The sequence below is a fragment of the Pimephales promelas genome, chromosome 24 (genome assembly GCF_988280905.1).
Source record: "Pimephales promelas chromosome 24, fPimPro1.hap1.1, whole genome shotgun sequence".
Classification (NCBI taxonomy): Eukaryota; Metazoa; Chordata; class Actinopteri; order Cypriniformes; family Leuciscidae; genus Pimephales; species Pimephales promelas.
Genome location: NC_142792.1, coordinates 12,426,697 through 12,454,568, shown reverse-complemented (window position 1 = coordinate 12,454,568; position 27,872 = coordinate 12,426,697). Strand labels below are relative to the sequence as shown.

The 27,872-nt window shown below is 39.3% G+C and overlaps 3 protein-coding genes across 5 annotated transcripts; 1 reads left to right on the top strand and 2 right to left on the bottom strand.

The window, feature by feature from the left end:
• Positions 1-55: 55 nt before the first annotated feature.
• Positions 56-4,117, bottom strand: napepld (N-acyl phosphatidylethanolamine phospholipase D). Of its 2 annotated transcripts, none has more exons than XM_039668266.2 (5): positions 3,721-4,117; positions 2,806-3,040; positions 1,816-2,462; positions 1,621-1,735; positions 56-388 (listed from the first exon to the last, which is right to left on the bottom strand). In XM_039668266.2, exons 1-5 carry the CDS (start codon positions 3,846-3,848, stop codon positions 263-265), a joined length of 1,251 nt encoding a protein of 416 aa, XP_039524200.2. In that variant the 5' UTR covers positions 3,849-4,117; the 3' UTR covers positions 56-262. The 2 variants fall into 2 exon arrangements, with proteins under 2 accessions (XP_039524200.2, XP_039524201.2); XM_039668267.2 differs by lacking the exon at positions 3,721-4,117 and adding an exon at positions 3,613-3,707.
• A 213-nt stretch (positions 4,118-4,330) lies between these two features.
• Positions 4,331-12,966, top strand: ints13 (integrator complex subunit 13). The gene is made up of 17 exons (XM_039668255.2): positions 4,331-4,751; positions 5,366-5,611; positions 5,823-5,897; positions 6,011-6,213; positions 6,529-6,609; positions 6,735-6,825; positions 7,188-7,316; positions 8,975-9,059; positions 9,618-9,710; positions 9,784-9,873; positions 10,043-10,221; positions 10,518-10,682; positions 10,971-11,125; positions 11,383-11,613; positions 11,735-11,877; positions 12,478-12,613; positions 12,704-12,966. The coding sequence occupies exons 2-17, from the start codon at positions 5,378-5,380 to the stop codon at positions 12,738-12,740; spliced, it is 2,127 nt and encodes a 708-aa protein (XP_039524189.2). The 5' UTR covers positions 4,331-4,751; positions 5,366-5,377; the 3' UTR covers positions 12,741-12,966.
• Positions 12,967-16,026: 3,060 nt separating this feature from the next.
• On the bottom strand, positions 16,027-27,515 carry rassf8b (Ras association domain family member 8b). 2 transcript variants are annotated; one of them, XM_039668257.2, is made up of 5 exons: positions 27,236-27,515; positions 21,186-21,371; positions 19,480-20,378; positions 17,624-17,753; positions 16,027-17,485 (listed from the first exon to the last, which is right to left on the bottom strand). In XM_039668257.2, the coding sequence occupies exons 2-5, from the start codon at positions 21,295-21,297 to the stop codon at positions 17,364-17,366; spliced, it is 1,263 nt and encodes a 420-aa protein (XP_039524191.2). In that variant the 5' UTR covers positions 21,298-21,371; positions 27,236-27,515; the 3' UTR covers positions 16,027-17,363. The 2 variants fall into 2 exon arrangements, with proteins under 2 accessions (XP_039524191.2, XP_039524190.2); XM_039668256.2 differs by having other exon boundaries at positions 21,186-21,368.
• Between the last annotated feature and the right edge of the window lie 357 nt (positions 27,516-27,872).

Here is a 27,872-nt window from a genome sequence, read left to right as displayed (position 1 = left end):
TTGTTCTCACCTGAACCATGTTCTTCTTCTAGCCAGCAGAGCTTCGAAACACAGGTTAAACTCAGATGTTGTTTTATTATGGTCATTCCATGATATTTTAAATGACAAATTATATTAAACAAAATAGAAATATAATACATTCATTTTGCATTAAATCCAGAGTCCAGCCACTGGATCAGCACAATCTTCTAAATGATTTATAAAAATGCAGCCTGTGTAAAGCAGTCGTATGTGTGTGTCTGCACACTTCCCGTGTTATGGTTTAGCTGGACGAGTCCTTGTGGTTGATCATCCGTGACTCTCCGTGATGGAGCGTGAAGAACTGATCTGGATTCATTCCCTGATTCACCATAGCCTCACGCAAACGTGCTGGAGGCTCAAGATAATACTGAGAGAGAGAGAAATAAACAGCAAGGAACAGGATTTAATTCAATTCTTTCAAAAACATTTTAATAAAACATTTTGTAGTAGTTAATATGTACCACTGTTCAAAGGTTACGGGATCTCTTGTGCTCATAATAATAATAAAGAGAAATATTACAATTTAAGTAAACTGTTTTCTAACGATTTTGCATTGTAATTTATTCCGGATTTGGTGCAATAACAATCCCCAATCCAAATACTGAATTACTAGTTCACCAAGTGAGACCTAAATAAAGGTCAGAAAAATTTCTCCCCTTAAAAATCCTCGGTCTGACAAATATAATAAACAATGCTAGCCTAATCCTGAGACACAGTAAAACGTAAGTTCTCTAAACTGACTTAATCCGCTAATTGTAATCTAGAAACCAGCTCAAACCAGAGCCAGATGAAGCATGGAAACAATGAACAGTGGAAACGTGGCACAACAGTGAAGCCTGAAATACTACACAGTCCCTCCAGAAAAACACAATTATGCGATCGTATAATTTAGTGCATAATCAGCCAAATCCGAATTTTTTTCAAATACGCCGCACTTTCGACGCATTAGATTTCCGTGCAAAATATGTGGGGCTTGCATGACTTCATAATCCTCGCATTTTCGTTGCAAAAAAAGTCACATATATCAGAAAGTTGAAAAATGTTGCGTTTCACACAAGAGCAGCCATTTCCCCCTGTTGCAATGGGAACGTTATAAAGTGATGTAATTATGCGACGTGAACATTATCGAAAAGCTGTAAAACAGCACACTTTCTTTTTTTTAGATTTGATTTTTTACATTTTTACAGAAGTTGTAGCATATTACTTTTGTGAAGCTCAAGGTTTTGTAAGTTTGATGTATTTATTAACGTCTGAAATAAAACCAGATGAGAAATTAAATATTCCCAGGACTTTCTGTGGTGTAGTATGTTTGCTTATCATAGAAATTAATAACAAATGACTCTTTAGTAGCCTAGTGAGAACGGTGTTGGGGGAATCACTTTTTTTTTTTTTTTGCAATTTCGTTGCATAAAAATGCATAAATATCCTGTATATTGCATCACATTTTTAAAGAAAACTGAAGACTGGACTCCCCAACTGCAGCTGGACAGCTATTACACACAATCAGAGCAGTGACCGCTGGCCAGCTCAGTGAAAGCCATTCACACTGAGAAAATTGATGTGTGGGAGAGCGAGAGCGAGAGAAAGATGGGCTGATACCTCATAGGCCAAAGCAAATGTCCCCCAGTGAATGGCCAGCGATGTTTTCGCCTGAATGTCCATGTGAATCAGAACAGCCTCTTCAGGGTCCACATGCTGAGACTTCATGATCCCTCTATACAAGACAAGTAAAATCAAGATTCATTAATTAATGACATTTTGTTTTATACACACAGCTCTTCTTTACAGTCTTACCTGGGCAGGTACGCTCCGATCGGGATAGCAGCCAGGTCAAACGGTCCAAGCCGTTTTCCGATCTCCTTAAACTCTGAACAGTATCCCGTATCCCCAGCGAAGAAGAAGCGACAATTGGGCCCTATGATAGTCCAGCTACCCCATAATGCTTTGTTCTCATCCACAGGCGAGCGTTTGCACCAGTGCTGTGCAGGCGTGCAAATAAACGTGACATCATCATGCCCGGGAATGCGGCTCCCCACCCACCAGTCCAGCTCTGTGACGTTCTCACAGCCGGCCTTCCTCATCCATTCGGCCAACCCAAGCGGCACAAACCAGCACAAACCAGAACCGAAGCGAACATTCAGCGCTGCCACAGAGCCTGCGTCGAGGTGATCGTAATGTGTATGACTGATGACCACAGCGTCCAGACGAGGAATCTGTTCTACAGTGCAAGGCGGATCACGGTAACGCTTCGGGCCCACGAATGCCAGTGGAGAGGCTCTCTGGCTGAACATGGGATCAGTCAGAACCACGAGTCCTTCCATCTCCACCAGAACAGAGGCGTGACCCAGCCAGGTCGCTCGCACAGATGGGCCCGTCTGCCCGCACTGATCTGGCCTCTGGACAAAATACGGCTCCAGAACCGGCAGCTCGCGGTCCAGAACCTGAGGATAAAATTTTTTTTTAATCCTTTTTTAAATTAAATTTGAAATAAAAAAATGCATATAATTTTGTTCAATTTAATAATTGCAAATTTACATTTCATACCCATTTATAAATACATAAATACTGAATATACATTTAGATTTTTATATAAATGTTTAAATACAAAATAAATTACAAAATACATAATATACATTTATATATGATTACTTTTCATACATTTAATGTAATTTTCTATAAAAGTAAACATATACTGTATTTTATAATTTATATATATTACACTGCCGAATCAATGCATTCCTGATCAGTGACTTCTAAACCGAGCACAAAATGTGTGCTGTTTACCTCTTTGACACTGGGCACATTACTGTTGTTCTTCTCCATGAGGAACAGGCGAGCAATGGTACCCAAGGAGGGGAACTGCCATGTTGTCCAAGGGTTTACAAAGCACCCACGAGAGTCCCGTCTGGAACATGAAACACCTTGCTCTCCTCGGTAATCCAGCGGGAAGTTGTTCCCTGCAGTGACTAAAGGTTTCTCTGCCATGGAAGTCCTGTCTGCAGCTGAACTGCACAAACACCTGTTACAAACATTTTTGAGCTACTTTAGCATAAAACAGATATTAGAATACATAAGGAACACATAAGAGGTGAAAGACCTTCATTAACACATCTGTCCTGCAGAAAACTGCACACACACACAAAAAAAAATGTGGCTATAGCTATCACACATGGCTATTTTGGATACTCTCATTTTTTCTGCATATCCTTCTGGTTGCTTGTGCACATTTGCATTGCCGTTACTGAACTTACCAGTATGATCTATCTTTACAAGAAGCCTTTATTTGTATAGCGCTTTATACAATACAGATCGTTTCAAAGCAGCTTTGCTTCATTTAATCATTTAACTGTTATCAGTATAAACACACCTTTTTAGGACACCGATTGTAAACTCGAAACTATACCGTGATAGTGCTTTTTTTTTATTCTGGCAGACACCCTTCATAAAATGTAACGTGCTCTGTCTCTAAGGAATATGCTATATTTATCTGGACAGAGAATCAAATTGTCACATTTGTAATATAGATACCTTCATAAAAGGTGATAAATCAAAATAAAATCAACCTGAAAAGAACAGTTTATTATAACTAACCCGATAACCCCAGAGCGGATTATAAAGCAGAACGTAAGCTTGTGTCTCGCCTATCATGAGCTCGCGTGTGTTGTTGTTGTCAAACAGAAATGATGATATGCTACGTACCTATGCGTCAGCTCTGGTCTCGAGCCTGTCTGTTCGAGGAGTGTCTCGAGCGCCACACGAGCGCGCCGTCTCTGATGTAAGCGCCACAGTAAAGGAGCTGATGATGTAGTAGTAGTATGAACGGCCATAAGGGACAAAAAACTAATAACGAAACGCGTCAAAGTTTAATCTGCCAACACGCGCAGTTTGATTTTGGTTCAGTAGTTCATAACGGCATAATAACGTGTGATAATCGTAAAAAACAAACTCCGTGTTTCACGGGGTTTCAAAGAGGACCAGTCAGTTCGGTTGCAGAAGAGTTTCCTTGTAATGAACACCGGAACGTTTGAACACCCACCCACTCATCGATGAGTTTAGCAAGACCAGACTAGTTCATTTCTGATCATGTGACAAAACTGGATCAAAAATGCTTGTGATTGTGAATATAACTCTAACATAACAAATATGATTAATCTGATTTAGAATATTGTAGTGATGCCAATGACGCCGTTTCTGACGCCGCAGGCCATCCACATTGCGCCGTCAATTACGGCGCTTCTGTCTGACAAAGACGGCGTAAAGAGCGTGCCTGCGGCGTCAGAAACGGCGTCATTGGCTGGATTAAAAAACGCCGAAAATGACGGCGAATTTGCTTTGTAAACGCCGTAATTTACGCCGTTTGTACCACAATACGCCGTAATTTGCGGCGTCTTTTCGTGTTAAACGCCGTAAACACCGGCGTTGTGAGAATGAAACGCGTTTGGATAGTGGCGAAATTTGACCCATTTGGCTTTCCATAATAGACGGATGTGAGTAACGGCGTATTATGTCCCTTGCGCTTTTATTTTTCTTCTGTCGGGCCGTTTGCTAATTCGTCTCTTTCCGTTTTACATGTAATCCCTTCGTCATTTGAGTTTGTTTATTGTTTATCAATCCAATTATATAGCATTATTTTCTATGTGAGTGGATTTATAGAGTGCGTATTCTCCAACGATGGAAAACTAGCTGGCGATGCTAGCAAGCTAAAGCTAGCTGCGTTTCTGTGACACAAGGTGATTAAATAATAACTATTATTGTTTACGTGATTATCATCAATTAATAAACCTCGACAACCATGTATTAAGTAATTTCTTTTTTTAAGGGTAATGACATTTTCTTTTCAGAGACACGTCTAGTGTAATTGTCAACCTATGTTTAACTAGGCTAATGCTCGTTGTTTGTGTACTCTGTTGACAGGTTTATTTACATTTAATATATATATATATATATATATATATATATATATATATATATATATATATATATAAATATGTGTGTGTGTGTGTTTATGTAATGTTATATATACCCTATTCTTATTATATACTTTGGTTATACAATAGTGACTATATTTTATGTCTCTCTGTGTATAACGTTAATATATTCATACCTCTCTTGAAGTTGAAAACATGATAACGTTACCATATAACAAGAGTAGTCCTGCTCCTGCAAAGTTCAGTTTCAACTTTACTTCAACACACATGCCTGTAATTTTCAATTAATCGATTAGGATTTTTATGTGTTTTTGACTAGGGTTGGAGCTAAACTCTGCAGGACAGTGAGCAGGAGCAGGGTTTGCTTCTCTTGCCATAAATCCATATATTTCAAGTGCCTATTTTATTTTTTACAGTCCCTGTGCTGCATGACCAGGATGAGGATGTTCTCAGTTTCACACAAGACGGCCTTTGTGGTCGATCACTGCCCGTACATGGCAGAGTCCAGCCGGCAGCTGATTGAATGTGACATGCTGACCAAAAGCCGTTCACAGGGCGTGATTCCTCTTGCTCCAGTCTCCAAATCTCTCTGGACGTGTGCAATCGAGTGCTCCATGGAGTACTGTCGAATCCTTTATGACATTTATCCCACCAAGAAACTGGTGAGTGAATGGAAACTGGCACTGTTTATAGATAGAGTCGCAGTGAATTAACTGTTTTGAATGGAAAAGAGCTGTGTGAAAATTCTTACTAAATGCTCCTTTTATGTCCTATGGTAGAAAAAAGTAGGATATAACTTAGGAATTAATTGCGGTTAAGTAAATAATGACAGAATTACATTTCTGTTTCAACTATTCCTTCAATGTCTCTCAGGTGAACTATATTGTGAGCGATTCTGAGGTTCACATCTTGAACAGCTGGAAGCAGCAAGATCAGAGCACACTGGAGGTAAAACGCACATCTGTCACTCTGCATGTCCATATCAAGCACCTTTCTTGTACCAGAGTAATCTGAGCATTGTGTTGAATTAGTGTTAAGTGTGTATCTGTGCTGTTTGTCAGCTGATGGCTGCCTTGGCTGCTGTTGGGCCTCCAAACCCTCGTCAGGATCCTGAATGCTGCAGTGTCCTGCATGGGCTGGTGGCAGCTGTAGAATCACTGTGTAAGATTACAGAATATCAGCATGAGGCTCGTACTGCTCTGATGGACACGGCTGACAGAGTGGCCAATAGGGGGCGCATTATCTGTCTCACCAATGCCAAAAGGTAAGCACTATACCTGTGTATAAATAGTCAAAAACCGCTAAGGGGTAGAACAATTTTTCGCTATTATTTACAACATGATCTGCATTTTCATGAGTTTTTTTTTTTTTTTTTTTTTTGAGATATTTGTCATCACAGAAATAATTATTTTTTTTAAAAGTATTTCAAAATAGAAAACAATTATTTTAAAATGTAATACATTTCCACACTATCAGTGTTTTTACTGCATGAATATGAGTGACTTCTTTCTAAAACATAAAAAGTCTTACGACTTCAAACTTCTGAATGATAAGGTGTGTATATATCTCTCCCTCTTAGTGACACTCATGTCAGAATGCTAGAGGACTGTGTGCTGGAAACCATTCAAGAGCAGAACAAACTGGCAGCTGGCTCTGACAGGTCAGTTCTGATACCTCTGTGTGCTGGAGTCACTTTTATTCTCACAGAATTATTTGTACGATATATATATATATATATATATATATTTTTTTTTAAATGTTCGTGATTTTTTTTTAACTGTGCAGAATGATGCCAATTCAGCAGTGTGAGCTTGTGCTGGTCCACATCTACCCGCAGGGTGATGACACTCTGGTTTCGGATCGGCAAAAGAAAGAGGTAGCATCTCTCTCTCTGCGCTAGCGCTAAATGCAAATGAATTTCCATTGGGATTTACATAATGAGATATTTAAAAAAATCTTCTATAGAGAGTTCTGAGCCTTTAATCAAATGAACCAGCTCCATAATTGTTGACAACATTTTAACTTTTATGAAACAGAAGTATTTTTAAAAATCAGACAAAACTATTCTTAAAAATAGTACCCGTTTTTGATTCCCAGCTCTTCTTTTAAAGCATTCTGCTTTCATGCTTTCAAACTTATTATGTGTTATTTTTGAGGTTCAGTATTAAACAGAACTAAACTGCAAATTTGTTGTCACTATTGTGTAGTAATGTCTCTTTTTCTTCTCTGTGTGTGCAGCTCTCATCAGTGTTGAGCAGTGAGGTTCACAGTGTGCGAGCTGGACGCTATCTAGCCTGCAAACTGAATGTGCTGGTTCAGCAGCACTTTGATTTGGCCTCAACCACCATCACAAACATCCCAATGAAGGTCAGACTGACTGTCAAACAGTCTCCTTTCTGCCTGTCTCTCTCTTTCGCTCTTCATCACTTGTTTGCACTGTATCGGTTGCTTACACAGCTGCTGTTTTCATGGTTTATTGTTTGTTTTGCTAGCCTACATTAAATGTCTGTGAGCAGGTCAGTACTTTACAAGAGCTACTATTACTTATCCAGATCAAAACCCCACCCCCTCATCCAGCTCTTGCTAATCTCTGATTATTAATGGGAGCTTCAAAAACACATATGCATATTACATTTAATTGGGCTATAATAATTTGAAATGCTCTTTCCTAAGCACAGCTAATAGATTTGGATAATACTGTTTACAGTGTAAAAATATAAGGCCTATTAAGGAAAGATTATAAGAAATATTATTCTTATTTAATGCAGAAAGTCAACATGAAATCAAAATTTGCCTTATTTAGTTTCCTAAGGCACATTTCTGGTCTTATATGTATGTTATTTCAAAAAAAGGTATGTTGCACTTTGTTTGAATATTATTCTGCCTTGAATTTACTATTTTGCATCACTTTTGGCTACTCTTGTATGTAATGCAGATTTTCTAAAATCTTGCCAGTACTCAATGTTGTAATTTAATGTTGGTCAGTCTTAAATAATTTAAAGAAAAAAAGGGTTTTTATTTGGATGCACCTAGAAGCTCTGAAATAAAAGTCAGATTTAACAATTTTATTTCTATTATAATGCTGTTATTGCTCTCAGCTTTCTGTCCCCAAATCATTTTAGATTTGAAGGTACAAATAATATCATTCTTGCAAAAAAGTGTTTACACTCACTGTTTTTAAATGCGCTTAAGTAAGTGAATTAGATTAATGCTTTAACCATTTCGGCTGATTTCTAAGAGTTTTTGAAACAGTGAACAGAACCAACTTGTTTGGATCACACTGATCAATATCCATTTGTTATGATCTAGGCAATTCTTAATGGATAAAATCAGTTTTTTTAACAATAAGTTTCACTTTTAATCACATCAGGGAAGTTAAATGGGTTGCGAAAGCCATTTCATGTTGACTTAAACAATTCTAAAGGAATAATTCCACACATCCATGCTCTCCAGAGTGTAGATTAGCCCCCAGCTGGATGAACAATTGACCCTTTAGATTCCCTTTCAGCCCCCAGATTTATTCTCTATTGGGGGTATTTCTCTTTTGCTTTTGCTATCTCTATCTCTTTCTTCTTTCTGGGTGATGTATTTTGCCCTGGCTGGGTGTGGCCGGATGTGAAGTGTGTTTTCTTGTTCTGGTCGCTTGTGTTTTTAAAAGCTGCAGTTCCCTGCAGAAACACACAGTAGTTTTAAGATGTGTGTTTGAGGCCAGTGACCCCAGGGATGAAACGTCCTGCTCCATGGAGTCCACCCGTCTCTGTTCTCCCAGTCCTTCTCCTCTCTTCTCCTGTTCTTAACGTGTGTAAGCTCTATTTGTTGCTTACAGCCTCTGATCTCCACAACATGTGAACAAGCTTGGAGACTCCGAGGCCTTTGTGGACATCATATCTGTGAGGGCACAGTTATTTTATAATCTGTGCTCTTCAAACATGAAAGCAGCAGTAGATTGTGATGTGTTTAGTAGTGTAGAGGCCCAGCTGCTGATGCGTATGTGTATTTGTGTGTGTATGTACTTGTGTGAGAAGGAGGAGCAGCATGCTAACACTTCAGCAAATTACGACGTTGAGCTTCTGCACCATCGTGATGCACATATGGAATTTATTAAGAGTGGTGAGTAAATCTGTCTTTTGCATCAAAAATCCAACACAGCCTACATTTCACTGCATAAATCTTTTGGACATTAGACCACAGCATCTGTTCTCAACCTTTATAACGCAAACCCCCGCCCCCCAAAAAACAGTTATCACATTCCAGGTCAGTTTTGACCCATGGAGCATAAGCTTATAAAACAATCATACATTATATTTTCAACAATAAACATATTGTATCTGATGATTAAACTCTAATCAATGAGTGAATATAAAGACATTTCTAAGTTTGACACGTTATTACTAAACTTACCACTTTTTATTAATTAAATATTGAAAAAAGTCTTTGAATTGTATCAAGTGAAAAACTTTTTGATCCATGTTAAAGATATATTCACAATTAAAAGATGTATTTTTTTAATATAATAGTAATAGACCAGTGATAAATGATTTAATTAAAGGGATAGTTCATTTAAAAAATGAAAATTCTGTAAATTCATGTTCTAAATCTGATGTTATGTGGGAAAGAAAAGGATAAACTTAGCAGAATGTTACTCATTTTTGTGTTTCTCATGTGTAGGTGATTTGCACATGGCCGGCAGCACCAGCAGAGACAGTGGGCTGAAGGAAACGGTCACACTCAAATGGTGCACTCCACGCACCAACAGTGTAGGTGAGTGGAACTCTGGGAACGTTTTCTTCTTTCTGTCCCATGACAAATTCATGATTTTTCTTTCTTTTTGCAGAACTGCATTACTGCACAGGGGCGTATCGTATTTCTCCAGTGGACGTTAACAGCCGGCCATCTTCCTGCCTCACCAACTTCCTGTTGAATGGTGTGTGTGCACAATCTCTCTACCCCACCATACATTTTTTTTTTTTTCTTATTGTATATAGTTTCACTCATTAATATTTTTGGTAACAGAAAGAGAAAGGCTCGGCTATGAAACTGTGGAAGTACATGCTTTATACAATATATTTTCCTTTTGTCTTGGGTCTTACCAGGTCGATCTGTGCTACTAGAGCAGCCCCGCAAGTCCGGGTCTAAGGTCATCAGTCACATGTTGAGCAGCCATGGAGGAGAAATCTTTCTGCATGTCCTGAACAGCACACGCTCAACATTGGAGGACCCGCCCTCCATCAGCGAGGGCTGCGGTGGCCGAGTGACCGACTACCGCATCACTGTAAGCTCAACAAGCACTGTCTTTGACCTACTGACTTGTGCTGCGTTCACATAATGTAGTGATAACCATAATTACGTGTTTCCAATCAGTATAAAACATGTATGACTTTGTCAAATTTGTAATTACAACTTTCTCTATAAACGAACAACTAAAATGGCAAAAGCTTCAACATTATCATAGAGGTACTTTAGTAATGAAGCGTTTTGCGGTTCACAACAGCCACAGATGAATCCAATTCATTAGAGGGAAAAATTGTGACAACATGCAGAGTAAATCTTGTTAATATCTCTTTTCAGGACTTCGGTGAGTTTATGCGTGAGAATCGTTTGACTCCATTCCCGGACACGTTGGTAGATGCAGCAGGCAGAGCTCCAGTGGAGAGAGCCAAATCTCAACTAGAACGACACACACGATACTGGCCAATGATCATCTCCCAGACCACCATCTTCAACATGCAGGCGGTGAGGGACAACATCTAAATCTGTGATTCTCAACCAGGGGCCCACTTGGAAGCCTTCGCAAACTTCCAAGAGGGGCGCTGGATGACGGAATCATAAAAAACTGTTTTTGTTTATAGTTCTGTTAATATTATTTTATGTAGGGGGGCTTTGAATCATCTTGTGTTGGACAGTGGGGGGCCTTTAAGTCAAAAAGGTTGATAAGCAAATCCTGTTTTGAAGAATTTTTGGTCAGTTTTTTTCCATGCATATTGTGTGTGTATTGTGGTCATCTTTGTTTGTATATTCCAGGTGGTACCGTTAGCTAACCTCATAGTGAAGGACACTCTAACAGATGAAGATGTGCTTACCTGTCAGAAGACTGTCTATAATCTTGTTGATATGGAAAGGAAGAGTGACCCTTTGCCCATTTCAACCGTGGGCTCCAGAGGAAAAGGTCCCAAACGGTGAGGATATCACATCAGGTTTCGATTTTTGTCTTGTTGTGTGGCTCTGTTCCAAAACCTAGTGAGCTGCCATGCTATCTACTACCTACATAGTCAGCTGCCTTCTAAACATGTTAACTGAAATGGAGATTTTCATTTATTTTCTCAACAATGCTGCTTGATTTTGACGCAGCATTTGTGTGTGCACACACTTTTAAAGTCGTGTTAGTGAATAAATGTTTACTATGTATGTTGATGCTTATGTTTTGTGTATATAGTGATGAGCAGTATCGGATCATGTGGAATGAGTTGGAGACGTTAGTAAAGACTCATGTGGGCACCAGTGAGCGGCACCAACGTGTGCTGGATTGTATCAGTGCTTGTCGGAGCAAACCACCTGAGGAGGAGGAAAGGAAAAAAAGGGGAAGGAAGAGAGAGGACAAAGAGGACAAAACTGAGAAAAATGGCAAGGACACAGAGGAGAAGGGCTGGACTACAGACTCTGAGAGGTAAACAAGATGCTGACGTTCACATTAACTTCTGTCAAACTGCAGCTACTTGTAGATTTCTTCATTATTCTCCTGATATGTGTGTTTCTAATGTATACTGTATGTCCTTTTTCTCCTCTAGGTTGAAAGGGGTAATGGAGCGAGAGAAAGATGAACAGAGCGAATGTGAAATCATCAAAGATTCACCGGACTCCCCGGAGCCCCTGAACAAGAAACCACGTTTAGCTACAGAGCAGCAGCAGCAGCCTCCGGAGAAATCTAAAGGTTCGCTTTTATGTTTTTTTTTTTTTTTTTTTTTTTTTTTTTCTGGCAATCAATCCTCTGTTGCGATGCATTTTTATTTTATTTAATTAAATATAGAAATATTAAATATATTATTATTATTTATTAATCACATTGGATTATAGATTTTAAAAATAATTTTAAGAATTAAATATCATAATGAACAAGAATGTATGCCTTTTGGTGAATATCAAATGCTCAAGAATGCATTGCAACTTTCAATCCAAAAGCCATAAACCTAGCTTTACAAGAAACCCTTGGACAATGTGAGATGTTCTGCTAAAATAATACATACATACACACTTAAATGGACCATTGTGTGTGGACCTACATGATGTTTTTAATGATCAATCTTTAATGAGAAAACTAGCGAAGAAAGCTCCAGCGCAGTCGAGTTACTTGTACTGCACGTGCACGGCATCAATTTTATCCTCCGAATTAGAAGCTACAAGTCAAGTCAGAAAGATCATCATCCAAAGTGAATGAAAAGGCAAGTTAGAATGTGCCAATATGAGGTACAGCAGCCAATCAGATCTGTGTATGAGTAGAAACAGCTGTCAAATATGGTCTCTTGTTTTGCAGGTCCTGTGTCTCTACTCACACTTTGGACTAACAGAATAACTCAAGCCAACTCCAGGAAGCATCAGGAGTTTGCAGGGAGACTGAGTTCAGTGAATAACAAGGCTGAACTTTATCAACATCTGAAAGAAGAAAATGGGTGTGTTGACCTCAATATTCTTCTCACTGTGTATCCTGTGATCACATTAATCAGTCATTTTTTGTTAACTCGCTGTGTTTTCTTTATCAGGATGGATGTTCATGAGAATGGAAAAACCACCAGATGATGTGTGGAACACGCCTCTTCTCATCTCTGCAGGATCATTGATTTGTTGAGAGGATGTGATGTGCCCTTTGGCATGACATCAAATGATGTTTTTGCCAGGATGCTGGTTTTGAGCCCGGCAAAGAAGAGTAAGCCAATGTTTTATAAAGCACACACTTTTTATATGCTTTAGTTTGTACAAAGATTCTGAAATATTCTGAAACAGAATAAAGAAATGTGTAAACAGTGTTAGTCCATGTGTGCATTATGTGTGTGTAGCTGTAAATGTACTTTGTGTATTTCATGGGTGTTCAGAAGGAACAACTTCCTACCTCTGGAAATGTCAAGATATGGCGAATCAGTAAACAAATTAGAGAAATGCACAAAACCCTTTATAAACTAAGATTTTTGTTAGCTTTATCGAGATGAGTCCTGTCCTAAATGGACCACCCTCAGTCCCAGTGGTCCTCATCCAAGTGGACATTTCTGTGAAATACTGCCAAAAGTTCATTTGGCCACATGGAGGCACTCTTGAGCACCCCTTGGAACTCTTAAATGACAAATGAGGCACCAATGGTCTCGTGGAGTTCATAACCTTTGCTTCAAATGCCACACTTCATTTGCATTCTTGCAGATTCACATTGACCCCCAAAGCGACATTATGTCACAAAATATTGACTTTGAGGAACACCACAAGGGCTTAGGGTGCCATTTGGGACAGGCCCATTGACATCCAGCTATGACTCCTCAAGGGCACCTCTTTGGACAGGGCCTAAATGGAGTCTCAGCCTTAGGTGGCCAGCTCACAAGACAGTGTGATAAAAATTGCAAGTGCAAGAAATGCTACAGACTCACTGCCAGTTTGATTTGCTATCTGCTGTCCCAAAAGTATAATTATTGCCAGAAGCCAGTATTTTTGTCTGAGCAAGTAGTTTAAAAAATTGTATGATAAAAATATGATAAAACAAGATATGCTTGGGAACAACTTTGTTTGCAATTATGTCAACAACGCTGTATTTTTCCATGGATGAATACTCTGGAGGGATCACCTCTCACCTACTTAACCTGTTGGTCAGACAGCCCACTCGTGTCTTCATGCCGATAGTCAAAAATCTTAGCTCATGAGTCTTTTAAAAAAGGCTCCAAAAGTGTGTTTAAGCCTTGATGTGTTTTGACTCATTAATGCACAGAAACAGGAATCTAGCCAAGGACGAGTTTTCTGACTCCAGTAAGGATGAGGCATTGAGCGTTAAAAATATGTGATACTAATGCTTGCTTTCATGCACACATATCTCGAGTAGAGGTGAAAGCAATTGTTTGTGTGGGGTTTGGTTCCCGGCGTGCAGTGCTCCTTTTCTTAGCAGAACTTTCCACCTCTGCACTGAAGAAGCCTGCAGTCGTTCGATTTGAGTGAAATCCATCTAACAGGGCAAAATAGCTACCTCATGCCACTCATTGCATTCACAGTGTCTGCAACTTAGACTTCTGTTGGGAAGAAGCCAACAGGGAAATCAAGGTGTTTGAACTTAGTCAGGTCTTTAACCAGCTGCAACCACCCTCATTAAGCTGAGACTGGGATTGTTCTGATATTTTTAGGACCAGCTTTGTGGACACTTTTTTTTTATCTGTTGCCAGGCTGAATTATTAAACAGTAAACATAGAAAAAATCTGTTCCTCAGATTCTTAATGTCACTCACGATGTAATAGAAGTAGCAACTTATCTTTTCTTCCATATTGTGACGTACATCTGAGTGAAACAGATTATTGAAAAAGAAAAAAAATGTACAGCTGGGACTTACTTCTATCCATTGGTTAATGAGTGGATGAAGAAAGTCCAGCATATGTCGAGTGATATTTTAATTAAAAATTACCAGGTCAAAAAAAATTTGCCTCCATCTAATAAACAAGCAATGGACAGAACCTCCAACAAAGCCCCCACCCAATTCTTTTACTTTTTAATAATCCACTCTCACTATATAATATACGGAAGAAAGGATCTGTCGCTACTTCCGTTACATCGTGACTTTGAAAATCGGTTGCCTGGGACAATGGTCAGTTTTGTGGTTACAATACAAAAATATCAGACTACAGATTATCACGATTTACCTGCTGTGTAATTAATTTCGCTAATCGCACACATAAAATTAACACAAGTTCTAGGCTGTTGACTGCAACTAGAAAAGGACACAATAAACAACAATGCTCTATTCTAAATTTATTTAGCATTTTACAATGTTACTGCATCTTTTCCACTGATGGCTTGATAAACATGTCACCATAAATCATTTAAATGTGTGTTCCAGGCATTTGACACTTCTCAAGAATGAAGTAGTTTGTTTAACATAAGTTTGTTTGTTGCCCAAAGGGATTTTGGTACTGCATTAAAGGTCAAAACTTGTGATCCAGAGATATCAATCCATAATGCTATTTGATCTAAACTATCAACTGAGCTTAATGCTATTTTAGTCACACCTGTGTGTATAGCAGCAGGTGATAGAATACACACTGTTAATTTCTAATGCACACACATCAGTCCCACACCTCAAGCCTGTTAAGATTGCACAGATATTTGGGTAACGCTTCCTTTTACAGTACAGTACTTGCGTGTACTTACAGGGTACTTGCCGAGAGAGTACTGGCTAATATAAGGTAAGTACATGGGTTAGGGGTAGGTTCAGGTTAGGACCTAGTTATTACCCAGTAATTGTAATTATTATTACTAAAAAAGGAAGAGTTACCGATATTTATACAGGCATTTAGCACAGTCCATCTTCCACCTTAATACAACCTGTTGAGTATTGTACCTGTATTAGGTGCCATAAGTGGATCCTGCACAGGCCACACAAGCTTAAAACTGAATGTCAGTGCATGCAGCCTAACAATGCTATAAAAAAACATCGTTTATATTAGCAGTTAAGAGTGTTGTGCAATTTTTTTTTTCATCCATGTTAAAAATAGTCATCTTTGCTACTTATTGATATGTTGCTATATGCTATTTACACTTTATTAAGAAAGGCATGCGTCTCAAACATTCCCCTCGTCACACAGAGATGACTTGGTTCTTAAAGTCATGCGGCATTCAGACAACCGAATGCTCTTTTGTTGATCATCTGAGCACCAATTCTGTGTGAAATCAACACACAACTATTCCAAATGTAGAAGCATATGGATTTTGTTTTGAACGTATGAACATTATGAGCAAGTCTTTAAAACAAACCTGTCTTTTTTTTTTCGAAGAGATACAACGATTAAGTCATCCATGGAGATCATGTTAAATTGTTAACTTTTGCCAAGTGTTTTTTGAAAGAAAAAATAAAATAAAAATAAAATCAGTTCAGTTAGTTTACAAAAATATCCAAACAAATCCAGAAGCAACTGCAGCAAACCTAAAAGAGCAATTCCTTATTCACACCATCAAGAGCTCCTTGCTAAATGTAAAAATAAATGTAGTCATTCTGCATCTCTGTAAATGTGTTTTTAAGGGAAGCAGGTGCTACTACAGTTAAAATAATATAATATCAACAAAATATTTTGGAGCTGCATCCCTTTGCACAATTACAAATCTCTACATTCATGACTTCCAGAACACTTTGGTTTAATCTGAAATAAAATATAGTTCTGAAAACTAGTAAAACAGTTTAGTTTAAAATATATGCAACTAGTGTGATCTTTGCTAGGATGTGGATAGCATTTTAGTGAGATCAAGTAAATAAAAAAAAAATGACTTCCAGAAATAAACAGAAATAAAATTGCATTCATTGGCCAAAAAAGGTTTACTGGCAGAACACATTGATCTAGACCAGTCATTAGAATGACTTGTGCGTAACTACATTGTTCTGTACTTGCATTATTTAAAAGGCTACTTTTTTCAGCTAAGCAGTTCAGCACAAAATCAGGTTGCTTCATTTTTAAAAGGTAACAAAGTTCACTTGTCACAAGCTGCTTTCATGCAAAAACACCTCTCTTCGTCACTTTCACACTTTAAAATATCGCATGCACCTGTTTTCCTGATTAGTGCGATCAAATGCAGAAAATTATTCTTCAGCTTTTAAGATTTCTGTAAAATTCCACAGCAGATGTTTTGGCCAATAAAGTGCAAACTAAGGCGAAACCCCACCCCTTTCTATAAGCTTTCATCACATAAAACATAAACTGCATAATTTATCATCCTCCACGATCTCTTTGCATCTCCCTAAAATTCCTGCTGCTTGCATATCGCATTGAGTGTGAGGTTTACCTGGAGATTGAGATACATTCTAGAAATGAAAGACATCATGATGCTGCATTTTCTAACTTGCACCAAAAGGTTAATGGATTGAACTTAGGCTGAGGCAGCATGTATTCTGTCTCTTTTTCTGTATGAGTTTAGTAGTTGCCTTGTTCAATACATGGTAAAAGCCTTACTGAGTTTTGGGTCCAGTGAAAGTGAGCATAAATTCAGCTGGAGTTGTCTTTGTAGGTTTTGGAGAAAGCTCTGATTGGGTTGGATTAGTCAAACAAGAGGAAGGAATCTTCGCCGTGAACAACAGATACCTCTATATTTCCTAGGAATGTGATCTCGCCAGAGACTCTGAATCATGGTCTCGGAGTGATGTGGAGTCATGTGGGAAATTGACAGCATTTAGATGTTGATGCCAGTGCAAAATCAGACATAGATGCCTTCCGGGTTAAAGGTCGTGTTCAGGGGGCTTTGCAGAACTCGTAGGTCAGCGGGAAGTTGTCGGGCTGATCCAAGCCGCTTCAGAGATCCAGGCTGATTTTCTGACTCTACAGAGACAAAACAAAGAGAGGCTTTAGTTAAAGAGTATACTTTAAAGTTGACAGAATTTAGAGACATTCGTTATAGGTTGGTTACATTTGATTTACATAAATCAAGAAAAGAGCAGAATATGTGTGTGTTTGTACCTCTGTTAGCTTCCTCCTCACCAGGGTCTGCTGGTAGAACTGTTACTTTGGTGCCAGTCTGTTGAATAAATTGTTGAAGGTTTACCTGCCTTAGCTCCTTAGTTAACTGTTCCAGCTCCTGCTCTCTTTCCTAAATCAAACAATTAAAAGTTAAAGAATCTAACATCTAAAATAGACAATAAAATCAAATTTTTTTCCCTCATACCTTACCATGTTCACACTTTAAAAAAAAGAGGGAGGCCAAAAGAGTGTGCTCCAAAAGACATCCATCTTATTTGTTACCAAGATAGTCCAGAGAGAATTTAGTGCTCTAAATACAAGTGTATCTGTTTTATGTAACATTCCAGGTGAATACAAAGTGTACTGGAACATATTCTACTCCTTCACTTCATCAGTAAGCTCTGGCAAAGATCTTTTACATAACATCTGTGACCACTACCCTCCACCCCCCACCCTGGTCTCTAACATTCTGCAAAGCCGATTAGTCGCATTGTTGGAACTTAAGGCCAAAGAGTCTAAAACAAAGCAGCTGTAGCTCACTAGGTTTCAGCAGGGCCATGCTTCTACTGCATGAAACAAAGTACTGGTCATGTTTGTCACACTTGGTACAAGTACTTTGGATTAACTACCAAAACTTTATATGCACTTGAGATCATCTGCCACTGATGCACTGAAAGAAATGCACAGTCTGCGTACTGAGAGAAGCAGCTATGATAGAGGTGTCCTATCCTGCTCCTGGAGGGCCAATGACCTGCAGAGTTTAGCTCCGACCTACCCCAACACACTTGCCTGAAAGTTTTTAGTGATCCTGAAGACCTTGATTAACTGGTTAGGAATTGAGCTAAACTACTCTGGATAGTGGTCCTCCAGGAGCAGGACTGGGCACCCCTGAGATATGACCATCTTTTACCCCTTTTCCACCAAAGCATTTTGAGAGCCGGTGCCTGCGCGCGAACCAGTTCTGTGCATTTCGACAGCCAAAGAACCGGTTCTCGGCCGGGAAAACTGGTTCCAAAGCGGCACCAACTCTTTGCTGGACTAGAACTGTTCTTATACCACGTCATGCTTACGTCGGGGGCTGGGGGCGGGTTTAGATGTGTTCTAAACATCTTTTTTGCCCGTCTCAAAGCCAGGAGAAACATTTGCAGAAACACGATGGAGTCCGCCTTTGTAATTATGCTTGAAGTTAGCACAAGCATTTCTATTTTTTTTTTTATTGAAAACTTTATAAGCAAAGAAGAATATAGAACAAATAAATGGAAAGGAAAAAAAGACACAAGACAGGGGTACACAACTAGTCAGAAAAGATTACATATCAAACGAAAAGATTAAAAGACTTACATATTTCAGTTGTTTTTAAAGCCTTTTTGCTATACGAGTTAGAGATAATCCCAAAGTAATGTTGTGCTTACAAGCGTTTCTAGCTAAGACGTATGGCGACGTACACAGTGACGTAACGACGTCGTTCCCTGGGCGCTCTAGTCAGTGGAAAACAAATAGGCTCTGAAGCGGTTCGCAAGTTCAACTCCAACACCAGTTCCGAACCAGTTCTTTTTTGGTGGAAAATGAGTATATGAGAGAGAAATCTACTATTTCATCTTTGCATGCTCTCCAATTCATTAAAAGCAATTCACTTCTGCGATTTAGTAAAAATTGATTTCATGCCAACTGCGAACCACACCTGCATACTTTGTATTTTTATGAGTTTGGACAGCTTTAACACCAACCAAATTAACCTTGCTGATGTCAAATGGACTCAAAAGCTCTAGTGTGAGTGCAACCTCAGTCAAAACCTTGGTTAGAAAGTCAGCAATGTTAGTGTAAGTGAATTGTTATATTCCTTTAGGTGGTCTCACCTGTAGCCTAATGTTTGACTGCCCAAGTGAGAGCTCCACAGCTCTGCAGTTGCTCTCCAGTCTTGCAGCCTGATGCACCTGCACGTCCAGCTCGGCACGGGCCTTGTCCAGTCGCGACTGTACCTCCATTTCATCTGCTATTCGTGTTTCCATCAGCTCTTGTTGTAAGCGCTCTGCCTCCAGCCCTGCCTCCATGCACTGAATACGAGCCAGGTACTCTCCCAGCTGCTCCTCGCACTCTTGTACACGGCTACGCAGTTCCTGCAGTTGCGCACGCAGTTGCCTCTCGTTGTCCTGCTCAATCTGCAGCTCATTCTCCCAGAATTCATGCTCCTTCATCTCCGCCTCATTCCTGCGGACCTGCTGCTCTAGTTCGACTAGCTCCTCTTCTTCTTTTTCCGTCAACTGCTGCTGCAACTCGGTTTCACAGCGTTGCAGTTTCTGCTCTAGGACGCGCAGTTTATCTTTCTGCAACTGCACCAGAAGGGACAGCTCCTGCGTAGGTGCCGGGGTGCTGCTGCGGATTGTGTTCACCGTTCTTTGCTTGGTCTCACCCTCACGACTCTTCCCGAAGATGTCACGCAACCCCTTGGCTCCACCTGTGAAAGTGAGGGACTTGCGTTTTGGTTCACGGCGTTTTAGGGAACGATCGTTGGCTGTGGGCCGGAGCTTTGCCATGGGAGGGAGACTTTGGCGATATAGGCTGCGCTCAGGGGCTCTCGCAGAGGTGTCCGAGGTGGGGCGCTCGCTCAGAGAAGGGCCTGTACGTTGAAGCACCAACTGCACGTCACTAGCGTACTGACCCCACTTATTCAGAGAAACCACAGGATTCTCATGGGGTGCCAGGTGCCTCTCTGTCTCACGCCATTTTTCAATCAGCGTATAGCGACCAGTCCGCCCTGCAATACAATCATTTTATATTATCAATGATTTTTAAAATAGTATTATTTAAAGTATTATCTGTCATTTGCTCTGTGTAGTGTCAAATGTAACTATTTTCAGTTCAAGACGAAGTGCATCATTTCTGCACCAGTAGGATCACCACTATGAATTTCGAAAATAAGTATTATTCTCAATTCTATGAGAAACAAATTTTCCCTCTTGGCCATTTGTTGAGCCTGTGTTGCAGGGCTAGGCTTAATGAGGATCTTCAAACAAACTCAGCATTGTTTGCCTTTACACTCTGGGGAAATCAGCCTATGAATGGCTTACATACAGTATAGTTGTATATTAAGCTGGGAAAGAATAAGGTATTTTAACATACACAAAACTCCACACTTTAACTTTAATCAAACTGTGTATGGCTAAACAGAGAAGCACTAAAGCTCTAAAATCATGGTGACACAAAGATTTAACTTTCCAAAGGAAATTGATCCGACATTCACAGAAGACCAAGCATCACAGTGGAACAGAGATTGTACTTATTCGTGAAATAATGGAATAAGACACAGTCCCATTTTTTTTCCAGTATAGGGTGATTGGGTCAAACTCTGAGACTAGAAGGGACAATACTGCATTTCACTACTTTAATCTCTGATCTCAATGAGGGCTTGTTGTCAAGGAGACAGCCATAGTGAGTGTTATGTTGTGTCCTGAGGAAAGGAGGAACAAAAGGAGCATGGAAGGGAACATACAAAACATGGAAAAGAAGATCTTTTAAAATGGAGCCATTGTGGTGTTATTCACAATCAGATTTAATGTCTCACCTATTGCTTGGGCCAAAGCGATCACAACCTCTTGACATGTGGTGACCTCGGTGACACCACAGACGATCCGCTGCACTCCATCCACCCACACCTTCAGCTCCATGCCTCTCATCTGGATGATGTCATTCCTCACTTCTGCAGACACCCGTTACAAGCTCTCTGGTCTGCATGCTGCTCTTATCACTGCTTGTGAGACAAAATAAATGTTTGTGGTAATTCCACTTATTTAAGAAATTATTCAACCATAAATACTCCCTTGGAGTCATCTTCAATAACAGTGACACTTGGTTCTTTAATATCCTCTCAGTGTCAGTCTGACAGATAACATCTTTAGTTCTTGGTGTAAATTGAGGATTTGGATGCTGAAGTGCCAAAGTGCTAAAACTCTCATCTGTTATTATCCTTAAATCCAACTTGCAAATCAATTTTCACTTACTATATTGTGTTTTGGCCTTTAATGCTATCCTTCCTGTTGTTCTCTTAAGGATTTCTATACTTGAGAGATCTACACTGTAAGAGCAAGTTACGGTGTGTGGCTAGGTTATGGATATCTAATTTTTATTTTTGATTCACTGCAATGCTACTCCAAGTTATTTTGCCAGCCTGACTTCAGTAATGTAATAATAATAATAATAATAATACATATAATAATGTATTACGATAATAATACAGTATGCTTAAAACTTCCTGATTCAGATATGTTTCTTTTTCTTTGATATTTTTTTTCTTATGATAGTTTTGTTTACTTCATATCATTGGTAAGGAAAGCATATATATATAGTGATGAGAGTGATTTATTTAGCTGTGAACCGCTCAAGCTGAAGAACTGGTCCAAACAGGCCTGTATGAACAGTATAGATGGTGCCCATGTGAAGAGAGAAAGTCCTCTGTTTGTCTCTCATTCTGATTGTCTCAGAGTGGTCTGCTGAAATCTGAAGTGGTCTCTGCTGAAGTGCAGTGGGCAAAATCTTGATATGCCATCTCACAACCAGCTGATATCTATGATGGATGCCCATGCCTGCATAGTGTGATCAGTATGTCACTACACACAAATACAGTTGCAGCAAACCCCTAACCCCAAGTATTAAATTCCGGCATATAAATAGTCTGTTAGTCTGTTTTAAGATGGGGTTTCAGAGAATTGAATGATTGGTGAAGTTCTGCATACGTCACCATAGAGAAGTCTGTCGTTCCCCGAAAGTTCAAGTTACAACAACAACAAAATAATTCCAAATTGAATGAGGGATTCAAGGAATAATATCATAGAGACTTAAGAGGGTTGGGCTCTTTTGACTTGGCCCAGTAAGCAACCATCTATACTGTAGCAACCACAAGGAACACCCTAGCAAACACCCTAAAATGTACTTAAAAGAACTTAAAACTTCTTAGCAACCCCCACAACATCTTAGCTTTTGCATTGGCAAGCACTACACACATCTAATCTCATCTAGTTTTAATTCTGTCCTGGTGTGCGTTTTGATACTCTGACATAATATCTTAATCAGTCTCTTATGGGTAGGGACATCGGGCCAAGAAGGTACGTAACATAATCGTTCACTTCTGCTTCAGAAATCTATCATGAGCTTCTTAATACAAAGTTCCTTCCCACCAGTTTATCAAAGCTGCATACAGTTATGTGGTGTTGTTTCCATGCATGTTTTAACCACTGTGTTAAAGCCCTACCCCCAACAGTATTATGTGTCGGCTTCCGAATTTGTGTTTAACTGTATAACTGTGAGTGATACAGGCATCTGCGCCAGACTAGCGTCGGATTCATGACCTGGGGCTAAATTTAGCAAACTCAAGGATTTGCTGGGGCCTTCACTGCAAGGTGCAGCCAAGACAGCCGCTAAATGAGACGTAATGCATCTAAATTCACATTCCAGTCGACTCACATGTCTGACGTCCATAAACATATGGCTAGATCCAACAGTAACCTATCGGGTATAGCGGTCCCAGCATGCTGTGCTCTCACATGCTCTGTTAGGTCATTGTTGTTCATCCATTCTCGCTTTACTAACTCTGTTCTTAGTCAAATGTTTATAAAACTAGCCGGGTTGATTTGGTAGCTGTCATCCTTGAGTGGTCACAAATGAAAACGAAGCTGTGAGGGTTGGCAGTACAGTCCTTTCAATAGGCTTTTCTGTTGTATAATTTTGTGTCAGTCCTTTCATTAGCAAAACATTTAGGCTAAAATGTTTTGGTTTTTTTTCTAAAAGATGTCATTTGAAATGAAAGCTTGTTCCGCTGTCTAGTATTTCAGATGCTATGATTATTGGAGTTTTAGATACAGCAAATGAACACCTTCTCAGGACCGGTGTGTTTTCTAACAAGGGTCCAGGCAAACACAAAGGTCTGCTGGAGAGACGCCCACCCCTGCAGGCCTCACAGCATGACTGGACACAAACAATCCATCTCCATGGTGATGCTTTTGCAGTTTTGTGAATCTCTCACATGGCCGGCTGTGACCGGCCTGGGAACTAACAAACAGCAGCAATTAAGGAACAATCTCTTTATTTTAACTTTTGTCCCATGTCCCACTGTATAACTTTGTCCTGTCAGGGGTTCACAGCTGAACAACGCACCGAGTTACAAACTGACACTGAATTTAAACCATTCAAAATAAAATTGTTTGTCAGTACAGCCTCTGTTAAGGATGAAAAGAAACCCTGAGTAAGATTTGTTAACTCAAAGTAACTTTAGTCTGAGGTGAATACATACAAGTGGCTCTTTCACAAACAATGTGGGGGAAGGTGTGTTGGACATGTGTATACCCTGCATGCCGTGCAACACGACGTTTAATTAGCAAATATTTTTACAAAATTTAAATTCTGATTTTAGGCAAGAGAGAGTTCAATCTTGTTTGTCAATCATTGGTAAATAATATGAGAACTTTGTTTGAGCAGGAAAACTCTGAGAGATGTTTTCTTCAAATGTTTTGAGAGTCACTGCACTTTGCCATTGCATGGGCACTCAAACAATCAGTCAAAATGAGATTTTTATATTTCTGAATGATTGCCTATAAATAAATAAAACATCACACTCTAATTTTGGGTCAAATATGAACAAACCCAACCATTGGGTCTAAACATTTAATTTTAAAACTTAAACCAATGGTTGGGTTTGTCCATATTTGACCCAAACATGGGTTGAAACAACCTAGCATTTTTTAGCGCACCATAATGCCATGGTGTTGTAGTTGTCAATGCACTACCATATGGTTGCGAAGGCATTTGGAGTGGTTTTTAATTTGTTTTTGTGCAGTTTCAGGGGTGTTCTGGTTGGTTTCAACCAAATAAAAGGGCTTAGGCCAAAAGCACAACCTTTCAAAGTATACTCCATTTGATAACATGCGTTAATGTCAGCATTCGACACGTGCATACTAGAAGATTTCATCCTCATCCATCCCTATTTCTCTTTAGAAGTGGCATATGAAAATGACACATAAAATGTCTTTGTTTAAATTTGCTTGTGTCTGTTGTAGTCTCTAGTAGTTTTTTTGCTGCCACTTTGGCAGAGTTGCCACTTTTCGGACAAACGAGTGCAAGAAAAAAGGGCTACCAAAATATGCGAACTGAACAGAGTATAAGCGGCTGCAAGCAAACAATACTTGCATACTATGCTGATGATTTGCATCACATGCAAAGTATACTTTTGGCTTTAAGGTTAAGGGTTTGGAAAAACAACTAACTCTACATTTGAGCAATAATAACAGTGATGCATTAGCAAGCCCCACTAATTAGTTGTAAAAATAAATATTGGTAAATGAATGCAAAGTGCCATTAACAAAACAAAGAAACCAGAGCACAAAAGGCGATTTTCTGTTTCTCTGTCATTGTTTTTCCTCTTGCACAACAGATAAATCCCTTCATTTCCTTGAGTTGGTCAGTATGGGTTCAAAAGGGGGAAGTGAACTGTCTGTGACACACTTGTATTAGAAACCAGCAAAAATACAAAAGCAGGGATATTTTAATTACCTAAAGTTCCTGAGACCACAGATTATTTGCCACACAGATTTAACAAAAAAAAAACGTGTATAACTTCAAAAGGATGCACCAATTTTGTGGAAATCTGTGGGTGCAGATCTGGTCTTCCTCCTAACTCATCAAAAGAGTAGAACAGCCTTCTGCAGCCTACTCAAGATCCTTATCTGCATCGCCATGCATTTATTCATGATATTACATGTATCTCTCAGCACAGTTCCATATGTAATGTTACTCCGCCTTCTGCTTTCCTCAGCTTTCCTTTGCGTCTTCTTTCTTCCTCTGGTAGGACATGTGCTGGAGTTATTTAGCACTCTCGTGTACAACAATCCACGATCAGCAGATCTGATCAGTGGGTGTTTAATGAGCCAGCTGTTGTCATATAAGACTAAGAGGCTGAGGGATGTGTAATTGGTTGTGAGTGAGTCAGTTCTATGAATGAGGCATGTGTAAACAGATCTACGAGTAAGTGAGGCAGAGAAAGGTGGTGTCCGAAATCTGAAAAATGCACATACAAATCCAATGTTTGCCTAATATCCTGTGTCTACTAAGATGACTCAATCTGGTCTATTTTAATGGGTCTTGCTCTGCCTGCTGCATCTGAAGGAGTGGTTAGTTCACAAAAAAAAGAAAAAAAAAAGAAAGAAGACATAATGTACAAAAAAAGCCAACTAAAATGATTAAAACAGCCATGAAATATTCACATGGATATCTGTAAAGCTCATTTGAATTTGTTAAAGATGTATTAAGATGTAGAAAACTTCAATCTGATGCTGATGAGTGATTTAAATTTAAACCTGCTGAAAAGTGCATTACTTTAATCACAAATGCAACAGTTTGGCCTCAACTGCATATTCAAGTTCTGATAGTCGGTTTATGTAATCAAGCCACCTTAACAAAAACATTCCTATTTGTTATATAACTTTACAGTTTGTATGACAGTATGTAATAACTTTAAAGGTGTTGGATCCTTAGTTGTTTGAGATCATAGTTTGATCACAAGTAATAAATCATTATGCAACATCACATAGTCCTAATGCTAAAAATTAAAATTCTGTCAACATTTTTTCACTATTTTTAATGTGTGCCGCCATTATAAAGTCAGACACTTCTAGTTGTTTTAGCTGTACAAAAACTGTCTGTTAAGCGGCTTAACCTGGCAAACTAGTTTTGTTATTTTATTTTAATGTATTATCGTAATCATAAACGCACTGGTTTGTTGCACAAATAGTTATACTGTTTACAGCACTTTGTTATTTTTTCAGTTGTTTACATATAGCGGAATCACAAGTCTTTAACTTTCACATTAAATAGCTTTCTTTGCTACTTAAAATAAGATGGATAATGATTGATAAATGATGACAGAATTTTCAGTTATGGGTAACGCCATTGAACAGATCACAGATTTCAATAATTAGAAATGTCATTAAACTTGAATTCAAATATTTATCACCATCATAATTACTGAATTTGATAAACATTACTGGTAAGGATGTGGCTAGTTGCACTTTTACTCCAGTTAAAAGCAAATTCTGTATAGGCACATGACTTAAAGTATATATGGGGTAAGACAATGGACCCCCAGCCAACCATCATTATTTTGATTCAAAACCTTATGATCAGAGACAGTCATTGAGACAGCTCTCTCCCTCTTTATAAATGTCTAATAATGATGACTCATAAATGAAGTTAATATAAAGCCACGGCAGAAGAGTCGTAATTAGTGTTTATGTGATGCCGTGATCAGTGTTTTGTAAGTTTAGGAGGGGCTGCGGGCCTGCTGCTGATCTGATGGAAAACATTCACTATCATACTGTCATTTTACCCGTTAAAAAGCATATGTAGACCTGGGGCTGGTGATAAAAGACCCGACATTGACTGCACACAGTCTCGTGTAATGCGTCTGTTCTCCTGCGCGTTCATGTAGCTAGCGCGTCCCGTCACAACTATTTAAAGGGACCCCATGAAAACACATACATGACGCCCTTCTCTCGGGCTTCCCCGACAATCCAAATTTTGGACTCCAAAACACGGTGCGGAAACGTTTATTTAAAATCATTTGCGTACCTGTGTGTGTCTGCATTCCCGGGCAGCCAAAATCCTCAGTCCGGGTCCGCTTCGCTTCCCCTAATCGGCACCGAGATTTAATCAGATTGTGTAGCTTTTCCTCTAGTGTAGCTATCGTAACCACTCTCTACATTTGATGTCAGTAAATGCGGTCCGGTTCAGGTCCGTTCGGACGGACGGTCCGCTCGCTGAAGTTCAGTCAGTGTGGCCCGTTACATCAGCAACAGCAGCAGATCTCTCTCTCTCTCTCTCTCTCTCTCTCTCTCTCTCTCTCTCTCTCTCTCTCAAGCGAGTAAATACAATGAGCGCGAGCGAGCGGGACACCGCAAGGCATCATGGAGCAAGAGCTTTAAAGCTGTACAGCCCACCACACTGAACAAGTGTGCTCACTCACACACTAGGCTACTACTGCACACATTAAGGGGTTATTTGGCAAAGTCTGTATTGTTAACACTTTCACATCTGTCATTAAGTCATTAACTGATTGATATAGTGAATTAATTAATAAGTGCAATATGCAGCAGTAAAATAAATATGCTGCGATTCAATTCGACATTTACATACAAACACACTTGGCTTCTGCTTTAATAAGATAGGCCTACTGCATGCATGTTATTAAAACGTTATGTTTGTGTGT

Bases quoted from the DNA above. Each gene is read 5' to 3' on its own strand.
- ints13 (XM_039668255.2), top strand. From the start codon at position 5,378: ATGACCAGGATGAGGATGTTCTCAGTTTCACACAAGACGGCCTTTGTG. The intron at 5,612-5,822 runs GTGAGTGAATGG...AATGTCTCTCAG, and splicing joins TTTATCCCACCAAGAAACTG to GTGAACTATATTGTGAGCGA. The intron at 9,711-9,783 runs GTGAGTGGAACT...TTCTTTTTGCAG, and splicing joins TCCACGCACCAACAGTGTAG to AACTGCATTACTGCACAGGG.
- rassf8b (XM_039668257.2), bottom strand. From the start codon at position 21,297: ATGAGAGGCATGGAGCTGAAGGTGTGGGTGGATGGAGTGCAGCGGATC. The intron at 20,379-21,185 runs GTGAGACATTAA...ATTGTATTGCAG, and splicing joins CGCTTTGGCCCAAGCAATAG to GGCGGACTGGTCGCTATACG. The intron at 17,754-19,479 runs GTGAGACCACCT...TGTTTGATTTAG, and splicing joins AGTCAAACATTAGGCTACAG to GAAAGAGAGCAGGAGCTGGA.
- napepld (XM_039668266.2), bottom strand. From the start codon at position 3,848: ATGGCCGTTCATACTACTACTACATCATCAGCTCCTTTACTGTGGCGC. The intron at 3,041-3,720 runs GTACGTAGCATA...TGTTTGTAACAG, and splicing joins AGACCAGAGCTGACGCATAG to GTGTTTGTGCAGTTCAGCTG. The intron at 389-1,620 runs GTATCAGCCCAT...TCTCTCTCTCAG, and splicing joins CATTTGCTTTGGCCTATGAG to TATTATCTTGAGCCTCCAGC.